At 35.5% G+C, this 21,320-nt stretch overlaps 1 protein-coding gene across 3 annotated transcripts in view; it reads right to left on the reverse strand.

Moving 5' to 3' along the window:
- LOC123321402 (segmentation protein cap'n'collar) overlaps nt 1–21,320 on the reverse strand; it is a 48,786-nt gene that overhangs the window by 17,505 nt on the left and 9,961 nt on the right. For 2 of the 3 annotated variants that reach the window (XM_044908967.1, XM_044908968.1), the window contains exons 2-3: nt 7,105–7,272; nt 6,974–7,049 (exon numbers count right to left, since the gene is read on the reverse strand). In XM_044908967.1, the coding sequence (XP_044764902.1) occupies nt 6,974–7,049; nt 7,105–7,272 (244 nt within the window). Of the gene's footprint in view, nt 1–6,973; nt 7,050–7,104; nt 7,273–12,484; nt 12,623–21,320 lie in introns of those variants that run through there. The other variant, XM_044908969.1, reaches the window with a different exon arrangement.

A 21,320-nucleotide genomic window follows, 5' to 3' on the forward strand; every position in this document is an offset into this window, starting at 1 on the left:
AACATCTTTTTTGCTTCCAACTCATCTGGTGTATTCCTTCAATTTTGAGGAAGGTTTCAACCAGTCCAGATTGTAACCTTTACTCTTGGAAAAATTGCACGATGACCAGGAAAGACAGGTCATGGCGTACTGCATAAAACTGAACGCAGGCGAATGTAGGCCATTTAAACAGTTTGCAAGTTGTCATGACTTCAGTTTTCAATGTTTTCCTAGAGCATGACGTTACACTTCTTTCAGTTATAATACATGATGACAATAAGATTCATTCGATTGTGGCCGGTGTTACGGACGGACCACTAGACACTTAGTAGACGTGAATGATTTGAGGAATTTGTACGATTATTCAATAGATAATTTCACGACTCATGATGCTGCAGCAGTTGCTGGCAAAATTTCGATAGATTGGGGGCAGTGACCGATGAATACCGGCTATCTCGGCCGAGCTATCTTCGATTTACAGGAAAAGTAGGATTAGGATTTCTACATCACCATAATCGATTCTGGAAATGAAGGGTGATGATCATTTTTATCGCACTACATCGAAGAGGATTCGATAAGCGAATCATCATTACAATGTAGGTACAATAGGAGATTGAAATTTTGAGCTATGACGGAAGGATTTTCCTTATCTCTTCAAAATATACAACCCACAGAACTTCCTCGAGATGTCCAAGTAAACATAGAAGACGAAGAATGGATTGCAAAAAACCTGCCACTGCTGGAAGGGGTATCATGAGAATTCCAATTTTCTCTACATTCAAGGCATTGGCAACCAAGTGCCACTTTGAGTAACAGTTTTGCCTTCACACCCTTCACTTAATGTGCTGGGAGGTACAGCTTCATTCATAAGCGAATTGCAAACATGATCATGTTGCTGATATATAAAAAAAAAACAGAAGTTTCAGAAGTTTTTCAGATTGTTCTCTGAAATATTCATGTAGGTTTGTTTTTGAGCTATGTCAGAATGCCCAATGATTGGTTTATGAGGCACACCCTCATCAATTGGAAGAACCCAAGGAAAACCTCTCCAGAAATGAGCTTTAACGTGTTGGGAACGGATTAAGACAAAGCCTCGCCAAGAACGAATCAGAGACAATGTGTAACAGAACGTAGAAGACGAAGAATATACTGCAAAAAACATGCCACTGCTGGAAAGTTCAGCAAGGGGTATCATGAGAATTCCAATTTTCTTTAGATTCAAGACATTGGCAACCAAGTGTCACTTTGAGTTACTGTTGTGCCTTCACACCCTTCACCTAATGTGCTGGGAGGTACAGCTTCATTCATAAGCGAATTTCAAATATGATCATGTAGCTGATATAAAAAAAAAAACAGAAGTTTCCAGTTTTTTTTTAAGATTATTCTGCGGAATATTTTTGTAGGCTTGTTTTTCAGCTGTCAGAATGCAGAGTGGGGCACACCCTCATCAATTCTTTCGGGAAGAGCCCAAGTGGTGCTTCCAGCACTCCAGGATAGAGGTTTTCACTCCTGAAACGAGCTTTCGGTTGAAAACCAGCGAATTCATCCGATGTCCTTTAAAGTGATGGGAACCTATTAAGAAAAAGCCGAGACAATGTACCAACGCCGCTCGGCGTAGCAGAAAGGAAGCGGGGCAGAACGCATCGGAAAGATTAATCTGTAGGAGGAAATGAGTGCCATTTTTGTTTTCGAAGTAGCGGACGAATCACGAGCGAGAACGGCACTTGAATTGATCACGTCGAGAGAGAAAAGCATGAAAGGTTTTAAATATAAATAAATGGAGTGGAGGAGAATAATAACGTATTAATGCATCTCCCTCGGCATCTACCCCACGGTTTAATGCAAGAACACTTGGTTCCATGCCGTTCAGATTGATGGACACAGCTAGATTAATAACCCAACAATGAGTATCTGCTCGTTCTTCGTCCAACCTTCTCCGTCTCTCTTTCTCTCCGATTTCAGGACCGTTCTAAGAACGTTCCATACTTGATTTGAGAATCTCATCAACTACATTGATTTCCTACAAGATATGAGCCAATTCCTTGAAACATTATTGCAGAAAGGTCTTGTTTCTATCAGTAACCAATAATTCCCTTCCTATCCTGTTTATTTTTGGGAAAAAGTTAGCCCTAGGTGATTCACTGGGGTTTTATCTTGGGTTTTTGAAGGGATGACCATATTTGATAGTTGTGTGAAACGTCAAGAAACATTTGTGTTTCCTCACAAAAATCCAATTTCCTCCTGACCGAAAGTCAAAGAATTCTATTCACCCTTAATACGAAATATGACCTCCACGTGCATCAATAACTGCTTTGCATCTTCCCTGCATGCCTTCCATCAACGTTTTGAGGAAATCTTGCTCAATTTGTTGCCAATGATATCGAGAAACTAGAAACCTGACCTAAAGACCGAGAAGTGGACGCCCAAGATCTACCACTCCTGCACAAGATCGTGTCTACCCGTAGAGAGCCTTTCGGTACTTGTCGAATCATGCAATAGCCACTTTTGAGAGCTTTGTTGTTCTTGTTTCGATTTAGAGAGGTTAATCTTTATTCTCGACGACTTTTGAGAAGGATTCCACCTACTCAAAAACATATGCGACGTCGATTTTTTGTTTTCCTCACAGATGAGTGGAGATATAGAGGGTTTTTGTAAATTAGTTTCATGAGACAATTTTCTCCTGTCAAAATAAATGTTTAATATCTACATAAAAACTTCCAAAGGAAGGTTTTTACTTTTTCGATGCTAAGTAGCAAGGGTTCACTTTCAGAAATACTCGACCAAAACTGAAAAAAAGGCGACAGGACCACGTAGGACGAGTTCGACAAGAAGAAATCCCTAAAAGCGGTCCTGTGGCCCCCCACAACTCTCCTTCCACTCATCTAGATCGCTCTTCCTTTCGAACGTTTGCCATACACCGACCATGGCTCGCCTTCTATGACAAATGATCCTACTGACAGTTAAACTCGGGCTGACATGAGATCGGCAAAAATTAACATCGTCTCAAAACTAGAATTTTTCTTTTCGGTGCCCCATTGTGTACACCTACAAGATTATGCTTTATTGTATGGCTCATTGTTGACTAACGAACTTAAGGCCGACGTGTATTATGTATACGCCTTCGAATGGATCTATGAAATCGCCTCTTTTTCTATCCATTCGCAGGATTCACGATGGATTCCGATGGCCCAGGAAATCTTTAATGATATTCGAAAGTCAGACCACTGTTGAATCGATCAAATTTGATTATGAAACATGATCTCCTCAAAATAAAAATCACCCTTAGTCATAAGTTTTGTGACAATCAATATAAAAATTTATGTCGCATTGAAACTCTTTCGAGAAAACTATTTTATTCCTCAAATATCAACCCTTTAAATCAGTCTATCAGAGTCGAGATACAACAACCCCAAATCTAAGAAAAATATTCATATTTCACAATAAGTACAGTACATAACATTTTATGGAATTTCTACAGCGAACTAAATAATATATGGCTTTCACGTTACGGTGAGTTTATGGAGAGTTACTAAGAACTACTTAAGAAAGGGACTTTTCTGCTTTTTCATCCCTGTAACCCCTAACCGAGGTGAGCAAGACCCCTTGATTTTGAAAAGGGATGAGGTGTTGCGATAACTAATTTTGAAGATCGTATGCAGTACTAACTGACCCAAAAATTTAGCTACAAAATATCCATCGATAATGAAATAACAGCGAAAATAGTGAAAGAGGCAATGTGGAATTTATCTGGAGAATATTATTCGTATCCGACACATTTCAAAGGTTTTTAGTAGTTTTATGTGGTGAATTTTTTGTCCAGAAAAGTAGACGGACCATTTTTTTGATTCAATTTAGTCTATCGTGAATTTTTGAAAGGTACAAGTGTGTAAAAGCGATTGTAAATTTATAGTAGAATGAAAATGTATCCGCTGCTTACGTTGTCCAACTGGTTGCCAAATTTGACGCTACTGGTTCAGTCGGAAACAAAAACAAGGTGCATGAAAGAGAAGAAGCGAGGGACATGGCTGTCTTAGGTCATGTAGCAATTGATCCGACCTTTAGTACTACGAAATTGTACGATGTATATGATGTTTCACGCACAATAATCATGGGAATTCCTAAACAACTGCATGATGCAAGTGATTGGTGCCCATTTCCAGCATTTAATAAACTATAATCACAAAAGTAAGTACTCTTCCACTATTTTACCAGTCATTTCGTTATCGATGGAAATTTTGAAGTGAAATTTCAGGATCAGATAGTACTCGATAAGATCTTCAACAAGAAGTATCGCAACACCCCTCATCCCTATCCAAAATCAAGGGGTTGTACTCACCCCCGTCAGGGGGTTGCAGTTACAGGGATGCAAATAGCTGTAAAGTTGTTCCCCCTCGAATCAGAAATTGACGTGTCCGAGCGATTTTCCACATTTTCATTTTAAAGCCGGAAAATTAAGGTGTTAAGTTTTTTTAAGGGCGATATGTTTCAAATCTTGTTAGTGATCGATTAAAAACAATAATTATTCAACTTCTTCCTAGTTCCAAAGAGGCCTTCGAGAAAAACTGGCCACAAAAGAATCTCTGAAGTGGACGACGAGGGACAGGGAAAAAAGTAAGAAGTGCTGTCAGTAGATTTTGATGGAGATCAAGAGCTAACGATATACAACATTTGCGGCCGAAGAATTCTTCGATTTAGAGAAAGGCCCCGACCGGGTCGAGTTTCCCCAATACGGCTAGATAATTACCGAAATTATATAACCAATTTCGGACTACTCAATGCGGGCAGGTGTTTCGACAAAAAAAAAAGTTACCTTTGCATGACGCTGCAAGTCTACGTAGGAACGGAACCCCGCTTTCTTGGCCGAGTTGATTTCGATTCGGGACGAGGCAACGGCACAAAATCCACCCTGTAGACGCGGCGCAGATGGGGAGGGGCCCCCGGTTCGATTATAAATGATATCTGGAGATTCCAACTGATTAATGGAGTAAGAACAAAAGATTTCCGAGCCAGCGGGTAGAACGCATGTTGAACCGTCTTCTGTGTCGTCCATCATCGAGTCCTGGGCTATACTGGATCGATCGCCATTTTATATCAACCCAATCGAAGCCGAAAAAACATATTTTTTAAGTCGAGAGTTGGATTCTTTCGTTTTTTCCTTCTTCAACAATGGCTGCAGAAACTTTCGAACCCACTGTCCAAAATATTCTTTCTTCGCGAGTTACTGATTAAGATAATCCAACCAAATGTGATTTCCCAGTTCAATGAGGACCTCAACTTACTAACTGAATGAAAATCCAGGTGTCAGGAACAAGAAACACTGTCAAAAATAACCACTTCTGGTACAAATAGATCTACTTATAATAGAACTTCCTCAATATTCAGAAAATTTCAATTCAGTAAAAAGCATCTGGAACTAGAGATCAATATCATCAATTTGCCCATTTTTGGTTTTCACCTGAGAGGTTTAAAGGTGTTGAAAATTCCACAGAAAGCTTCTCCAAATGTTTGAAACTACAAATGGTGTAGTAGCACTTCCAGTGAAAACTTCAAAGCATTGTGAAAATACACAAACTCAAGGTATTGATCTCTTCTTTAAGATGACGTTCATAAAATTTTAATAAGAGAGCCATTAAATTATTTATTGAGCAATCTTTAAAAATTTGTACAAATTTGGAAGATTGTCTATCCAGCTTCAAATTAATAAAGAATATTTGAAAGACGGACTACAGGGTGAATCTTTGACTTGTACATACATATATTTCAACAGTATATTCTTGAGGTAAATGAAGAACTTTTATCCTTTACCATCTCTTCCGATTAGGCCTAGATAAAAAAAATATAGACATTTTAAGTTTTCATATCGAGCTATGCCACCCCTGTAAAAACTAAATTCCCTTCAGAATGAAAAGCTAAATCTATGACTCTATACATATGTTGATCTATCAAACATGGTTGCATTTAGTCAGAGTAACCAATAGGTATTTCGAATTTCACAGATGTTTTTCATTCTTTAATTTAAAATTACTCAAATTATACAAGAAAATATGGAAAAAACTTTTATTTTCCCAAATGGTCAAATAGTAAGCCTTCAACTTACCTCCAAAAGTTGGGTTTTTTGAAGTTGGAAAAAGAGGTAAAGGAAAAAAGTGTTTCTTTTGACCTCAGGAATCTTCTGTAAAATATGTGAAGCTTTTCCGAATTTCCTAAGGAATTTGCTGACATTCTCTTTCAATGTCAGCAAGATATCCGCCTACTAGATGAATTTAAGTTCAAAAATAATTCCAAAAAATCGATACTTCAGCAAGAAAAAAAAATAGCTCCTCAGCCTACTCGAGATACTATTCAACAACTACCACACATGCCTAACAAAACCAAAAGGTTTCAGAAAAAAATTATTTTCGCCAAAAAATGCCTTTCTCTTTTTATTGTTAAAAGCTGTATACCACCGAGGACTGAAGTTTTTATTATTATTAAATTTTCACGATTTCTTTCGAAGCTGATATAATAATATTATCAAGACATTGTGTACAAAATAATATTATATAAGAAAAACCCAATATGAATGTGAAAATTGTGGTACCTTATCTATGTATTTGAATGAATTGTGTACAAAATTGAAGTAAATAAATTGCGAATTTTGTTTGAGAAAATTTATGTCAGTTTGTCCATTATAAAACGTACTCAAGATAAAATGTTATTATTTCTAACTTCACTTCTATCTTATCACTCAAAAAGATAAGTCAGCTCAAGAGTATTAATCCATTTGAAGGATTCCTATCATTTCGCCAATTATTTATGATCTTATCTATCGAAAAGTTAAATTGATCTAGACAATTGGAGTTTTTTTAGGAAAACTTAGATAAAACTTAAATTTGAGGATGCATTGAACGCCAAACTTTTACCAAAGGAGAATTATTTATTCGAGGAAGAGGGTTCTCAGTTATTAAAAAAAAAAATTTCATCTATAAGGCCCAAATTCAAAAAATTGTCTCACCTGTTTCCGTGTCAACGACATATTTCAATCCTTCCCATGGATCTTCCTCAATGTTTTCGGTCTCTTCTTCAGAATCCTGTTGAGTGAAACAAAATTAATGAGCTTTAGATTTTTACTTTTCCCAGACTCACATTTTCTTTTTTCTCTTCTTTGAGGATTGTTTCGTCCCTATCTTTTTCATCAGTTTTTGAGATAGTACTAGTGGCAGACGTTGCTTTCGGATCTTCCTCCTCATTCACATCCATAGAGAATCCGAGATCCACATCCTGCTTCCACAGGATCTCTATGAGTTTCATATCCTGGAAAGAAAAATATGTATCATTTATATGGGAAGAAACATTATTAGTGAATGGAAATCTTGTATTACAATGATAAGTGGGTGTGTGAAGGGTTACTCTTAGAGTATCCATCAATTCATAAATCGACGTTTCGGAGGAGTTCTCAGGCCCTCTTCAGGATTCTGAAAATGATTACCCATTTTTAGAGATATCGTTCTTTTTTACAAACATTGCTATTACAATCTTACCGAATTACTTCGATTCATGAATTAAAGGATATTCTAAGACATCTTGTCTTTTTTTCGAATCATCCCTTATACATCTTTTTGAAAAACATTATTGTTAGATGGCAGAAAATATATTTCACACTTTCCAACCATAATTTAAGATTTAATTAATTCAATTACATTAAAAAAATCACAAATGGGCCTTAACAGTTCATGAGAGAACTGCAAATATTAATGTTTTAATTTCAATGATGATTTTTCCCGTAATCCAATTTTTCTGGTCCTTATGTAGTTGTTTCTCTCGACAGTTGAGATTCATATACGATATGTAAAAGGCCTGCATGCACAAAGCGTCCCTTAAAAAATTGTCATTACATTCACCATTTATGAAAAACATATTTGGTGTACCATGAAAAGGTTATTGGTGCTACGGGTGTTGAAAAAAAATTGAGATGTCACTGGGGGATTCTATTATTTCCTCACATAACAAATCACATGGTCGCATATAAGAGGTAGGGTAAGTCAAGTTTTGCAAAATGACATCTGTATCCCAGATTGTAGAGGTAGGGGATGAATTTGTTCTTTTATATTTAGTTTTCGTACGGTTATAATGGGGTATGGGGGGTTGGTAGGCACCCCTCTTATAAATGAAACCTTTTATGATGATGCCTCAATCATAGAAAACTTGTATGAATTCTGATCTGATCAGCAGCAAAATTTCACACTTGTTTTTTATATCGAACCGCTTCTGAGAAAATGTACAAATTTGGAAATTTCTATTACCCATCAGTCAAATTTATGTAACTTCGAAATAAATTCCACATTACTTATCATGAAGGACCTTATTGGTCCCAGTCAATGAAGTAATAAGCAATTTTCGAAGCATTGTTTGACGTATATTTTAATAAATGAATAGGTTATTTCTTATTACTCTTAATTTTATATTATAATTCATTTATTTGTTTATGAATTTATTCATAGTTAGACTAGCAATGTGTATTCAAGGTGGAGCTCGAATTTTGGGATTGTTCTTGATTGTAGATTTTTAGAGTAAATATTTGTGGAGTGAAACATGGAAATATCATAGTTCCGCAAGTGTTTATTCATACAGGGTGTTCCAGAATGAATTTCTAATCCTGAAACACTTCATAGTAGATGTAATGAGCGCTCTGAATGAAATAAAAATCAATTAATGTAATAACATTTGGCACAGATTCTCGAGACAGACGTAGGAGACCACTGATTTTTGTTTTAGCAAGGAAGCTTCCTTTTTGGGATCTACAGCCCCCTGAATTTCGCCCTTAAAAATAGTCCTTTCTTGTTTCCTCAGAATCCGGTCATACGAAAATCAATGAATTTCGTACACGGGGCATATGAACGGCTTAGAAAATTTTCAAGAAATTCAAAATACGTGGTTAATATTTAGTGGTACCAAAGACATTATACCCCCAGTAAAAAAATCATCGCCAAAATAAGTACCACTGTGAGATTTCACATATCATAAAACTGTTGCTCACACCTTCACAGTGATTTTTATATGACCAGATTCGGTGGAAAAAAGAAAATACTATTTTTAGGGGCAAATCTCAGGGGGCTGCAACTTGAAAAGAGGGGGCCTCCTGAAAAAATAAAAAATAGGCTTCTCCTACTTTTGTCTCGAGAATCTTGTTGCATTAATTACGAAATGGCCTGTACAGGGTGAGTGAAATTCGTTGTATACTGAGGGGATCTCGAGAACTATAAGAGCTAGTAAAAAACGGTTGACACATTTCCGAGCTCTTTTTCACAGAAACAAAGAATGGTGATAAAAGTGCCTGTAGAAGGTTTAAGTTTCAGATCTGTAACTTCAAAGACGAAAAAGTTATGAGAACTTTTCGAAATCGTGAAAATTTCATTTTTTGTTAATAACTCAAAAACGAAGATTCGTAGGAGGCTACGGTTTTCACCTTCCTTTGTTTCTCTGAAAAATGCTTGAAAATGTGTATTCCGTTTTTTTCTAGCTCCTATAGTTCTCGAGATACATTCAGCAGGCAACGAATTTTGCCCACCCTGTACAGAAACGCAACGTGGTGTGGCAAAAAAAGTATTTTTTGTATTGCAAACTCATTGCTATGATGAGGTATGTCAGGCTATAGCTCATCAATCCGTTCTGGGACACCCTGTTTGACATTTTGCACAACTTGCGTATAGCTCAATGGCTGCAATTTCAATTTTTCTGTCGATTTTGACGCATTTCCTTTCTAATATTCAAAAATCCCTTTCCATGTGGACTTTTCCCCTCAATTAATTCCCATAATTCGAAAAAAATTCTTTCTTCAGACACGCTCATTACACTCACAAGTTCTCGGTATAGCCCGAATGTAATCAAGGTGTATACACGCTCCTTGACATGGGGCAATGAACGCACGTGAATAATATTGATGAATGTCCCACAAAAATATTAATTATATAGTCGGAACGGGCCAAAAGAAACATCCATCTAATAAAGGTTGGATTAAATTGAATCGCCGCATGTGTTAAGCCGATAAAAGGAACGGATATCTCCGGTCACGACAAGATGGCGGACCTGCTCCGGGCAACATCGAGGTGTGGTGCGGCAACCCTACTTTCGGTCACGGCGTACACCCATTGTCTGCCCAAGCTCCTCCCCAACGGGCCCCGTGCTGGGCCAATTATTTCAGCTTTCGAGCTTTCCATTACCAGATGAATCTTGGGCAAGGATGCACGCCACGAGGTATTGATCCATCTCTCCGGCGCCCGGAAACGCATCGCCCGGAAACACGTGACAATCCTCGTTTTCTCCAAAAAATCGGCGAAATGGGACATATCCCAACAATAATGAAGAAAGTGATCACGCCTAAACAGGGAGGCAATGAATGAAATATCCTCATTATCCCAACAATGTTCGTCGTAAATCGATTCATATTTACTTCAAGTTTCGTAAAACTGCACGGCAGCCATATTGGGCAAGAAATGTCACTAGCTGTCATATCTGTCAAATTGACGTTTGACAGTTCATCGTGGCCAATTTGATTGAGATAACCGTACTTTTCGTTTACTTCTTCTGTGCTTGATCCTTGTCGAAAGAATGGCGTCGATATAAAAGATGTTAAATCGGTGTTTTCTTGTGGCGGGGTTTCAAACATGAAAGCTTGGCTTGAACGTCAAGCTTGGATTTCAAACTTTTCCAAGCTACTCAACACGTTTTTGCCCCTCCTGTAAGGGTCGTCTGTTGAGTCATGAGTGGTGTTGTTCAGACGTTTAGTGTTGTGATGTTATGAGTGACTTAAAGCTGCACCAGCCAAATCACCCTGCCAAAACCGGAAGCCTTCTACAATTTGTAATATTTTGATTACACTTTATCATAGTAGGTCTGGATTTTATTACACTTGCCAATTCCTGAGTTATTCTTGTTTAGTGTAGGTTATCTGAGCTGCACCAACTACTTGTAAGTTTTGAAGTAATTGTGATAGCGAAAAGAGATTTAGAATTTATTACAATTAAAATCCCAACCCTAGATATCAATTATTTTGAGATTGTTTATCCCAAGAACTACTACCTACTATTATCATATAGTGACTTAAAGCTGCACCAGCCAAATCACCCTGCCAAAACCGGAAGCATACTACAATTTGTAATATTTTGATTACAATTTATTATAGTAGGTCTGAATTTTATTACACTTGCCAATTCTCGAGTTATCCTTGTTTAGTGTAGGTTATATCTGAGCTGCACCAACCACTTGTAAGTTTTGAAGTAATTGTGATAGCGAAAAGAGATTTAGAATTTATTACAAATTTATTACAATTAAAATCCCAACCCTAGATTTCAATTATTTTGAGATTGTTTATCCCAAGAACTAATACCTTCTATTATTATATAGTGACTTAAAGCTGCACCAGCCAAATCACCCTGCCAAAACCGGAAGCATACTACAATTTGTAATATTTTGATTACAATTTATTATAGTAGGTCTGAATTTTACTACACTTGCCAATTCCTGAGTTATCCTTGTTTAGTGTAGGTTATATCTGAGCTGCACCAACCACTTGTAAGTTTTGAAGTAATTGTGATAGCGAAAAGAGATTTAGAATTTATTACAAATTTATTACAATTAAAATCCCAACCCTAGATATCAATTATTTTGAGATTGTTTATCCCAAGAACTACTACCTACTATTATCATATAGTGACTTAAAGCTGCACCAGCCAAATCACCCTGCCAAAACCGGAAGCATACTACAATTTGTAATATTTTGATTACAATTCATTATAGTAGGTCTGAATTTTATTACACTTGCCAACTCCTGAGTTATCCTTGTTTAGTGTAGGTTATATCTGAGCTGCACCAACCACTTTTAAGTTTTGAAGTGATTGTGATAGCGAAAGGAGATTTAGAATTTATTACAATTTTATTACAAGTAAAATCCCAACCCTAGATATCCAATATTTTGAGATTGTTTATCCCAAGAACTACTACCTACTATTATCATATAGTGAAAGGTCACAACACCTTGTAATATTTGTAATTACCATCGATTTGTTTGAAGAAAAATGTGAAATTTCGACCTAAATCATTCGTTTTGTGTATGATATCTTACAAGGTGTTGTGACTCTTCAGCATCAGGTGGTTTGGTGTAGTAAAATATTTCACTATATGAAAATAGTAGTAGCTCTTGGGATACACAACCTCAGAATATTTGTTATCTAGGGTTGGGATTTTAATTGTAATAAATTCTAGTCCAAATCTCTTTTCGCTATCACAATTAATTCAAAACTTACAAGTGGTTGATGCAGCTTCAGATATAACCTACACTAAAGAGGGAAATTATGATAAAGTTCTCAACTACCCCTCGAAATAAAAATTGTATGAAATTCTCTCCTTTGAAATATTCCGGAAAGATTGTTTTAAGTATCGCCTATACATGTTTCAAAATATTCCATTTGCTCTTTGAAAATGTCGACAAAATAACAGTTTAAAAGATTTTAAATTCACTGTTACCCACTTATTCTCCATATATCCTATAACTATTCCAATATAAGAAGTCGTGGTTCGAGGGTTTTGTTTGAAAATTCTTGATGATGAAGATTTTTTTCTTCATAACCTTGTACGATTATAATTCAAAGAACAAGACGATAAAAAAGTAAAGCCCGGATTTCAAGTTGCAAATTGGCGAATGCGCTGCAAAAGTTTCACTTCATTATTAACATCTTTTATTTTTCACAATAACACCGCAATCACTGGAATACATGTTACTCAGATTTATTACAAAAAATGACTGACATTGAACCAATTTTAGTGTAACGTAACAAATTCCACTTTGTAGTTTATCAGTACATACTTTTATATTGAGGTTCCCCTCTTCTTGAACATATTATATCATATCTGCTGATTAAACGATAGATCAAGTGAAAATGAAAATTTTCTGTTATTTGGATAGCCTAAAACACATGATAAGAACTAACCAAACAAATTAAAGAAAGAATATTATTGGCTAACTTTGAATTTGGGCAGAAATATCTTTGCTATCGAATGAAAACTTGAGTAGAAGGACGAAAGGTTCACTACACCCTAAACCGAGGCACTTTTCAGTAATGAAGACATATATAAGAGACGAATGAGGTTAGATAGAAACAGTGGAAAATGTAGAGTAAAATTATACTGCGCGAAAATTAATTGAGACATGAAACTACATAGATATAGCGTGAAATGATACCATTTTCAATTCTGCCATTATGTAGAATTCGAACACTATTTGCTATTTGCACCAAAAATGTACAGGGTGTTTATGAGAATACCATGAAGTAAGACCAATCGAATTCATTAGAACTCAAGATTTCAACTCATAAAAAGTCAAAATTATGAATATAAACATCAAATTTCAGTTTCTTTCTGGGGTTTCCGGTCAAGCAGTTCAAAATTTATGTTTTTTCTTGATAACTCTGAAAGTTTCCACTTTAGGTTTAGGGTTCATCAAGGAAACTCCCTTTTTTTCACGTAGAATCGAGTGAACCAATAAAAAATTTAGGTTGCAATCTAAAAATCTTGAATTTCAATGATTTCGATGTGTCCAACTTGATGATCTTCTCATAAACACCCTGTACATTTTCGCTCCGAAGAGCAAATTGCGCTTCAATACTACATAATCGCAGAATTGAATATGTATATTGTCGACTAGATCGAAGTGTGCATATAACATCCTGAGGTAGCAAACAAAAAGTTCGTGTACCTGCGACAATATTTTCTTATTTTCATTTCAGAAATTACCTATGTGTGAAAAATATATAGATAAATAACTCTTTTCAAGAGCTTTTCATACATAATTGATGAAAAGCGTTATCGCATGATCTAAAAACTTGCACGTTTTCGATAAAACTTATCGAATTTGATTATTAAAATTTCATTCATACTTGACTATCGTGGTTCATTCATCATCTGGATCAAGCGTCCATCTGTAATCTGTACAAGAGATTTTCGAAATATGAGAGTGACAATTGAGGAATAGATAAAATAGAAATAGATTATGACCCTACGAATATTTAAATATTATTCGCTCACTTTTCTAGAATAAATAAGCAAACCATATTATATTGAAAAAAATCAAGTCGGAAATTTGGAAATGCCTCTCTATTTTTCCATTGGTCCAAGGTTTATGGAACGCAAATTTCAAACCTCGATACAATACAGATCGATAGTTGAGATAAAACGCTTTCAAATCTGTACCTGACGAAAAAAACCAAAATAAACACAATAAATCACAGGTGTTAATTTAACTATCTTAACACTTGAAATAGTTTCCCTCAGATTTTATGTACACTAGAGTAATTGAGAATCTATTCATATTTGCTGTTCCTCCACACAATACCATCTCGTTTTACTAGACTCTGTTTGTTTATACCTGTTTGGGGTTTACTAAATCGACTGACAATATTTACACTGCTATTTACATGAAGCAGCCGCAACATTATGCAATAACCTTTCGAATATTATTCAGATTATAACAGGAAACATAATCTTCATTTATCAAGGAGAAAATTGTTGCCATTTTATTAGGTTCAAATGGAAGAAATGAACCAAAAGCCCGGCTAGGTACTGACATCAAATCTAACCTAACAGATACGTGTAATGAGCTGTTAGCTCCGAGACGTAACCTTTAAGATTTATGGTAGACTGGTAGATTTGAAAGGAAGATACGGGGAACCCATGATGTTAAACAATGGACACCGCCAGATTGATAGTTCGATCTCGGCTAATAGGAATTCGAAAATCCACCATGGATACCATGGTCCAATGGAAGGTAACATTATTTGACGGGCGGTACCGAAGAACATCAATTTCATCTGTACGAACAGGAAACGATGATCTGGTTATCTGACAACGTGATCGATTCATTTATTGTGAGTTTAATCAACAGCTATCGAACAAGAGATCTATGCTAGGCAAGAGCAACTTGTCACAACGAGCAGTCTTATCCAACAAGCGATGTAATTGAACGGCACAACGTTTATTTTTTTTTGCTTCATTATATACCATAACGAAACTGTTGGTACAATTTCATTCAGATTTGAACACTTCGAATGGAATGGAAATATGAAAATTTCGAAAAATGAAAACCCTGCAATGTTCCATTATTACAAGATATCCAACTGTACCAAGTTAGAAGTGAAAGAAATATTGATTACACGAGCAGAACTCTAAAATGATAATTTATATTCATTTATATTGCATCAAGTCTTTCTGGTGATAAATTTGAGTCCTTCTATTTGTGATTGAGAAAATATTACTCACTACAAACCTATGTATAATTGCACCTCGAATTGCACTTTTTGCAGATATGTTAATCCCAAAAGAATTACTTAATCTCAATTCCACTTAGAGTTTGCCAAACTCCAGTGACCAAGAGCTATACAAAAGCCAAATCACCCCTACATAAATACTACAATTTGTTATATTTTTATTACAATTTATTACACCAGGTCCGAATTTTATTACACTTGCTATTTGTTTGGTACCTATCTGAAGCTACACCACCCACTTGTAACTTTTGAAGTAATTGTGATGGCAGTATGTGATTCGGACTAGAATTTATTACAAGTTTACTTCAACTTGTGTAATAAAATATTTAACTAATATAATAGAAGTTTTTGGAATACACAACCTCAGAATATTTTATATCGAGGAGGGAGGTCCTTAGGAAGATAAAAATTTAGATTGGAAGCGATGAGTCAGTTGTAATAATTTGTTGTGATAATTTGTAAGTCAAATTCCATTCAGCTATCACAATTACTTGAGTATTGAGTCAATTTTCGGATTATCAAAAATTTCAGAAGTTCGACGAAGATCCTTGACAAAAAGCCTGAAATATCTTCACTAATTCCTTCAATTTGTGATTGAGAATATATTACACACTACAAACCTATATATTATTGTACTTCTTGCAGATATGTTAATCACAAAAGATTCACAGAAGCTCAATTCGACCGATAGTTTGCTAAACTCCAGCCAAATTACCCCGACATACATACTACAATTTGTTATATTTTTATTACAATTTATTACACTAGGTCCGAATTTTATTACACTTGCTATTTGTTTGTTATCTAAAGCTACACCACCCATTTTTGAAGTAATTGTGATGGCAATTTGTGATTTGGACTAGAATTTATTACAAATTAACTTCAACTTGTGTAATAAAATATATAAGTATTATAAAAGAAGCTTTTCGAATACACAACCTCAGAATATTTGATATCGTGGAATGACGTCCTTAGGAAGGTAAAAATTTGTATTTGAATCGATGAGTCAGTTGTAATAATTTGTTGTGACAATTTGTAAGTCAAATCCCATTCAGCTATCACAATTACTTCGAAAGTTCGAGTGGGTGGTGTAGTTCTAGATGAACCTATATATTCCAAACAAATAGCAAGTGTAAAAAAATTCGTAATAATGTAATAAATTGTAATAAAATTGTTGTACCATGCTTTCTGTTTTGGTATAGGGTTATTCGGCTGGTGCAGCTTTGAGTCATTCTAACTCCTTGTATACCACTGCGCGAAAACTACAATTGCTAGTTTCGAGTCAAAAGTATAGAGAACACATATTTTCAGTCTTGCTGTGGGATGTTTTATCCAATTTAAAGCCCTTCAAATCAACCTACAGAACCCTAAAACCTTAAAGTACGAATGTTCTTAAGTCAAATTAATCAATTTTTTCGTAAATTAGAGAAGTAACTTTAAACTACATATTATGGCAAATGGCACATCTTTCTCAACCTTTAGGGAATTCAGTGTGGATCAGCTACTGTATATTTGTGCGAAATTAGTACCATTCTCCATTAGATTCGTTCAGCCTCAAGTTATACCATGAAGATGCAGATAGCTTCAAAAAATTAATAATAATTAATTTATTTCAACTGGTGTAGGAATACAACAAACATATAAAAATTTCAGTACAATGAGCTGAAAAAAAAAACCCAAGTTGGTGATACAGATTAAAAATCCTGTTAAACCTTTAATCTTGTTAGTTTTATTCTTGCCCCATCACAAATCCCCGAGAAAAAGTCATCTGCTCACTGATAGCATACACAATGCGGCGCTGCAGACATGCCCATGAGGGAAATGAATATAAAAAAAAAAACAGAAAGACAAAGCCGGCTGGCGAGTGGCCTGACTGGTCGATAGACAGCCAGAAATGGTGCATGACGGACTAACAAAAGAACCCGCCAGTATTATCAATGCAACCAATCAACGATCGTTGGAGGACGATGATTAGACCCAGGATTCTTATGCCCCCAGGCCCCAGCCAGCACCACTCTACCTCGAATGGATTCCAAAATGGATATCCCCAATTTCGATCTTAATTCACTCAAAGCGAAAATACCTATAAAATGTCATACCATTCAATTTTTTTTTAACAGAATAAACCTAAGAAAATGCTTGAAGGAAAAAATTCTCGAATGAAGTTGTAAGCTTTTGAAGATGTGTTCATGAAAATCCAATGAAAAAATTCACAAAAACGCTGGACGAAATTAAGTAGAAAAATTAGACAAAGATTATCTCAGCTCTGGGTATAGAAAGCCCCATTTGAAGGGTGAAAGAGTAAAGAATGAAACATTTAAACTTATCGTAGAAGAAGAATACATTGAATATAAATTATGGAAGTACATAATACTTAATAGGTATTTTTTTGGCATACACCAGAATGAAATAAATCAATTATTATTGATTTTTTGAAGCTATCTATATGTATCTTCATGGTATAACTTGAGGCTGAACGAATCTAATGAGGAATAGTACTAATTTCACACAAATACACAGTAGCTGATCCACATACAATTCACTAAAGGTTAAGAAAGATGTGCCATTTGTCATAATATGTAGTTTAAAGTTACTCCTCTAATTTACTGAAAAATTGATTAATTTGACTTAGGGACTTTCGTACTTTGAGGTTTTAGGGTTCTGTAGGTTGATTTGAAGGGCTTTAAATTGGATAAAACATCCCACAGAAAAACTGAAAATATGTGTTCTCTATACTTTTGACACAAACTAGCAATTGTAGTTTTCGAGCAGTGTTACAGTGAGTTAGAGTGACTCAAAGCTACACCAGCCAAATCAATCTATACCAAAACCGAAAGCATAGTACAACAATTTTATTACATCAGGTCCAAATTTTTTTACACTTGCTATTTGTTTGGTATATATAGGTTCATCTAAAACTACACCACCCACTTGAACTTTCGAAGTAATTGTGATAGCTGAATGGGATTTGACTTACAAATTATAACAACAAATTATTACAACTGACTCATCGATTCAAATCCAAATTTTTACCTTCCTAAGAACCTCCTTCCTCGATATCAAAGATTCTGAGGTTGTGTATTCGAAAAGCTTCTTTTATAATAGTTAAATATTTTATTACACAAGTTGAAGTTAATTTGTAATAAATTCTAGTCCAAATCACAAACTGCCATCGCAATGACTTCAAAAGTGGGTGGTGTAGCTTTAGATAACAAACAAATAGCGAGTGTAATAAAATTGGGACCTAGTGTAATAAATTGTAATAAAAATATAACAAATTGTAGTATGTAGTATGTATGACGGGGTAATTTGGCTGGTGTAGCTCTTGGTCACTGGAGTTTAGCAAACTATCGGTCGAATTGAGCTTCTGTGAATCATTTGGGATTAACATATCTGCAAAAAGTACAAAAATATATAGGTTTGTAGTGTGTAATATATTCTCAATCACAAATAGAAGGAATTAGTGAAGATATTTCAGGCTTTTTGTCAAGGCCTTCGTCGAACTTCTGAAATTTTTGATAATCCGAAAATTGACTCAAATTTATCACAAGATAAATTATCATCTTAATTTTCTGCTCGTGTAATCAATATTTCTTTCACTTCTAACTTGGTAAAGTTGGATATCTTGTAATAATGGAACATTGCCGGGTTTTTATTTTTCGAAATTTTGATATTTCAATGAGCGTTGAAGAAGGACACATTAAATATAAATTGTGGGCGAAATACTCAATATACAATTATTTATTTGCGTTCCACAATCAACACTTATTCAAGGGTTTTTTTAGTAAAGTTTGATATGTGAAAATGTTTGCGAAATTTTCACATTATCTCCAATGAAATTTTTGAAGGACTCTCAATTTATTATTGGTTTATCCTTATCGTGTATAGATGCTTAATTTCCCTATCACGTACTATCTTTCCCAAAATTATCAGAATTTGCCACCCCGATGCTCGTAAATTTCTGTTTACACTTTGATATCTGATCGATTTTCATCAAGAACATTTCGTGTTACTCCTCTCTAGTCGGATGGAAAAAAAAGCAAAGACGCGCTTCTCATCGATCAATCGACTATCGAAGAATGTGTAGAGATTGACACTGACAACCGCCGGTAGTTCCAAGAGAGAAAGAAATAATATTAATAGTGTGACGATTGTAAAATATATGTACCTTAAAGGTGGTCTGATCTTTTCTGTGAGACACCGCAGAGAGATACGTCCCAACATCATTTGTCATCTTAACATTTTGACCAGGAGATAAGCTAAATAAATCATTTGTCACTAGCAATTGTTTACCTCTGACTTAATAATCACCTGAGCATCTTTTCAACCCCTTTACTTTCCAGTGTTGGGTCTACCTGGGGCGCTGTTTAGGGAACTGACCAACATTATCGTTGAAAAACCACAAATTTCAAAAGAATGGTCACTTAGCTATGCCGAAAAGGCGTCAAGATTCTTTCAGGCTGACAATTGACTTGACTCTGAATATTTCCGAGCGAGATAGAAATCTTGAATGCTTAAACTACCCGAGCGAGGATTTTCAACCACCATTACTGAAGGTGGTGAAATTGATAATCAATTAGACTGATTCCCTTTTCCTTTTTTACAATTAGTTACCTTTGGGATCGAGAAAAACATTAAACATATGGGGATAAGAGCATTATTAGATGTATGTACCTACAAATTGAGACAATTTTTTATTTTCAACAGGGCGTATTCAATCGAACCACCTTGTATACCAGCTTCCAGACGTAGGAAGCTTCTTTGAAGCACACAGGAAGCTTCTTTGAAGCACACTGAAAGCTGTAATGCACTTGCTCTAGGCGTTATTGAGCCAATTTATGTTTCAAATTCTTGGCGTTGGAAGTAGTATTGCTATGCAGTTAAGCGAATTAGCAACATTAGGCGTAAAACGCCTTTTGCAACGTACATTGTATAAGGGTTGAATCGAAACTATCAGTGATTTCTCAACATAGCGTCTTTTGAAAGATGTATTTCAGCCTACTATGCGCTTTACGCTTTTTACGCACATTAAAAAGCGGTTGGATTGAAATTGATGGGTAACCCAGTGTTTTTTTTTAGTTTTGTTGGTTTTCAACTGAAAAAGCAGTGTGCTTTCTGGTGAAAAAAATGGAATAACTCTGAAGATTTTTAAACTTTTGTGAAGCAGTATATCAGTTCAGGAGGCAGCGCTTTTTCAACAGGGCGTTGCAATCTAACCACGTTGTATTCCAGCTTTCATGCGAAGGAAGCTTCTTTGAAGCACACAGAAAAAGCGTTGAAAACAAATTGGTACCCGAGTATTCCTACAGACAATAAAACTTTTCAACTTGTTTTTTACCGAGCTGCAATGCACTTGCTCTAGGCGTTATTGAGCCAAGTTATGTTTCAAATTCTTGGCGTTGGAAGTAGTATTGCTATGCAGTTAAGCGAATTGATATTATTTTGCCATGGATCTCTTTAATGAGCAACGTTTAGGCCTAAAACGCCTTTTGCAACGTACATTGTATAAGCGTTGAATCTAAACGAGTAGTGATTCAGGAGACAGTGATTTTTTAACATAGCGTTTTCTGAATGATGTATTTCAGGTACTATTCGCTGTACGCTTTTTACGCACATTAAAAAGGCGTTGGATTGAAATTGATGGGTAACCCAGTGTTTTTATTGATTTTTGCTGGTTTCCAACTGAAGAAGCAGTGTTCTTTCTGGTGAAAAAAAATTGGAATCACTCTGAAAATTTTTAATCTTTTGTGAAGCAGTATATCGGTTCAGGCGGCAGCGCTTTTTCAACAGGGCGTTGCAATCTAACCACGTTGTATTCCAGCTTTCAGGAGAAGAAAGCTTCTTTGAAGCACACAGAAAAAGCGTTGAAAACAAATTGGTACCCGAGTATTCCTCCAGACAATAAAACTTTTCAACTTGTTTTTTTACCGAGCTGCAATGCACTTGCTCCAGGCGTTATTGAGCCAATTTATGTTTCAAATTCTTGGCGTTCGAAGTAGTATTGCTATGCAGTTAAGCGAATTGATATTATTTTGCCATGGATCT

Source organism: Coccinella septempunctata, chromosome X (assembly GCF_907165205.1).
Source record: "Coccinella septempunctata chromosome X, icCocSept1.1, whole genome shotgun sequence".
NCBI classification, from domain to species: Eukaryota; Metazoa; Arthropoda; class Insecta; order Coleoptera; family Coccinellidae; genus Coccinella; species Coccinella septempunctata.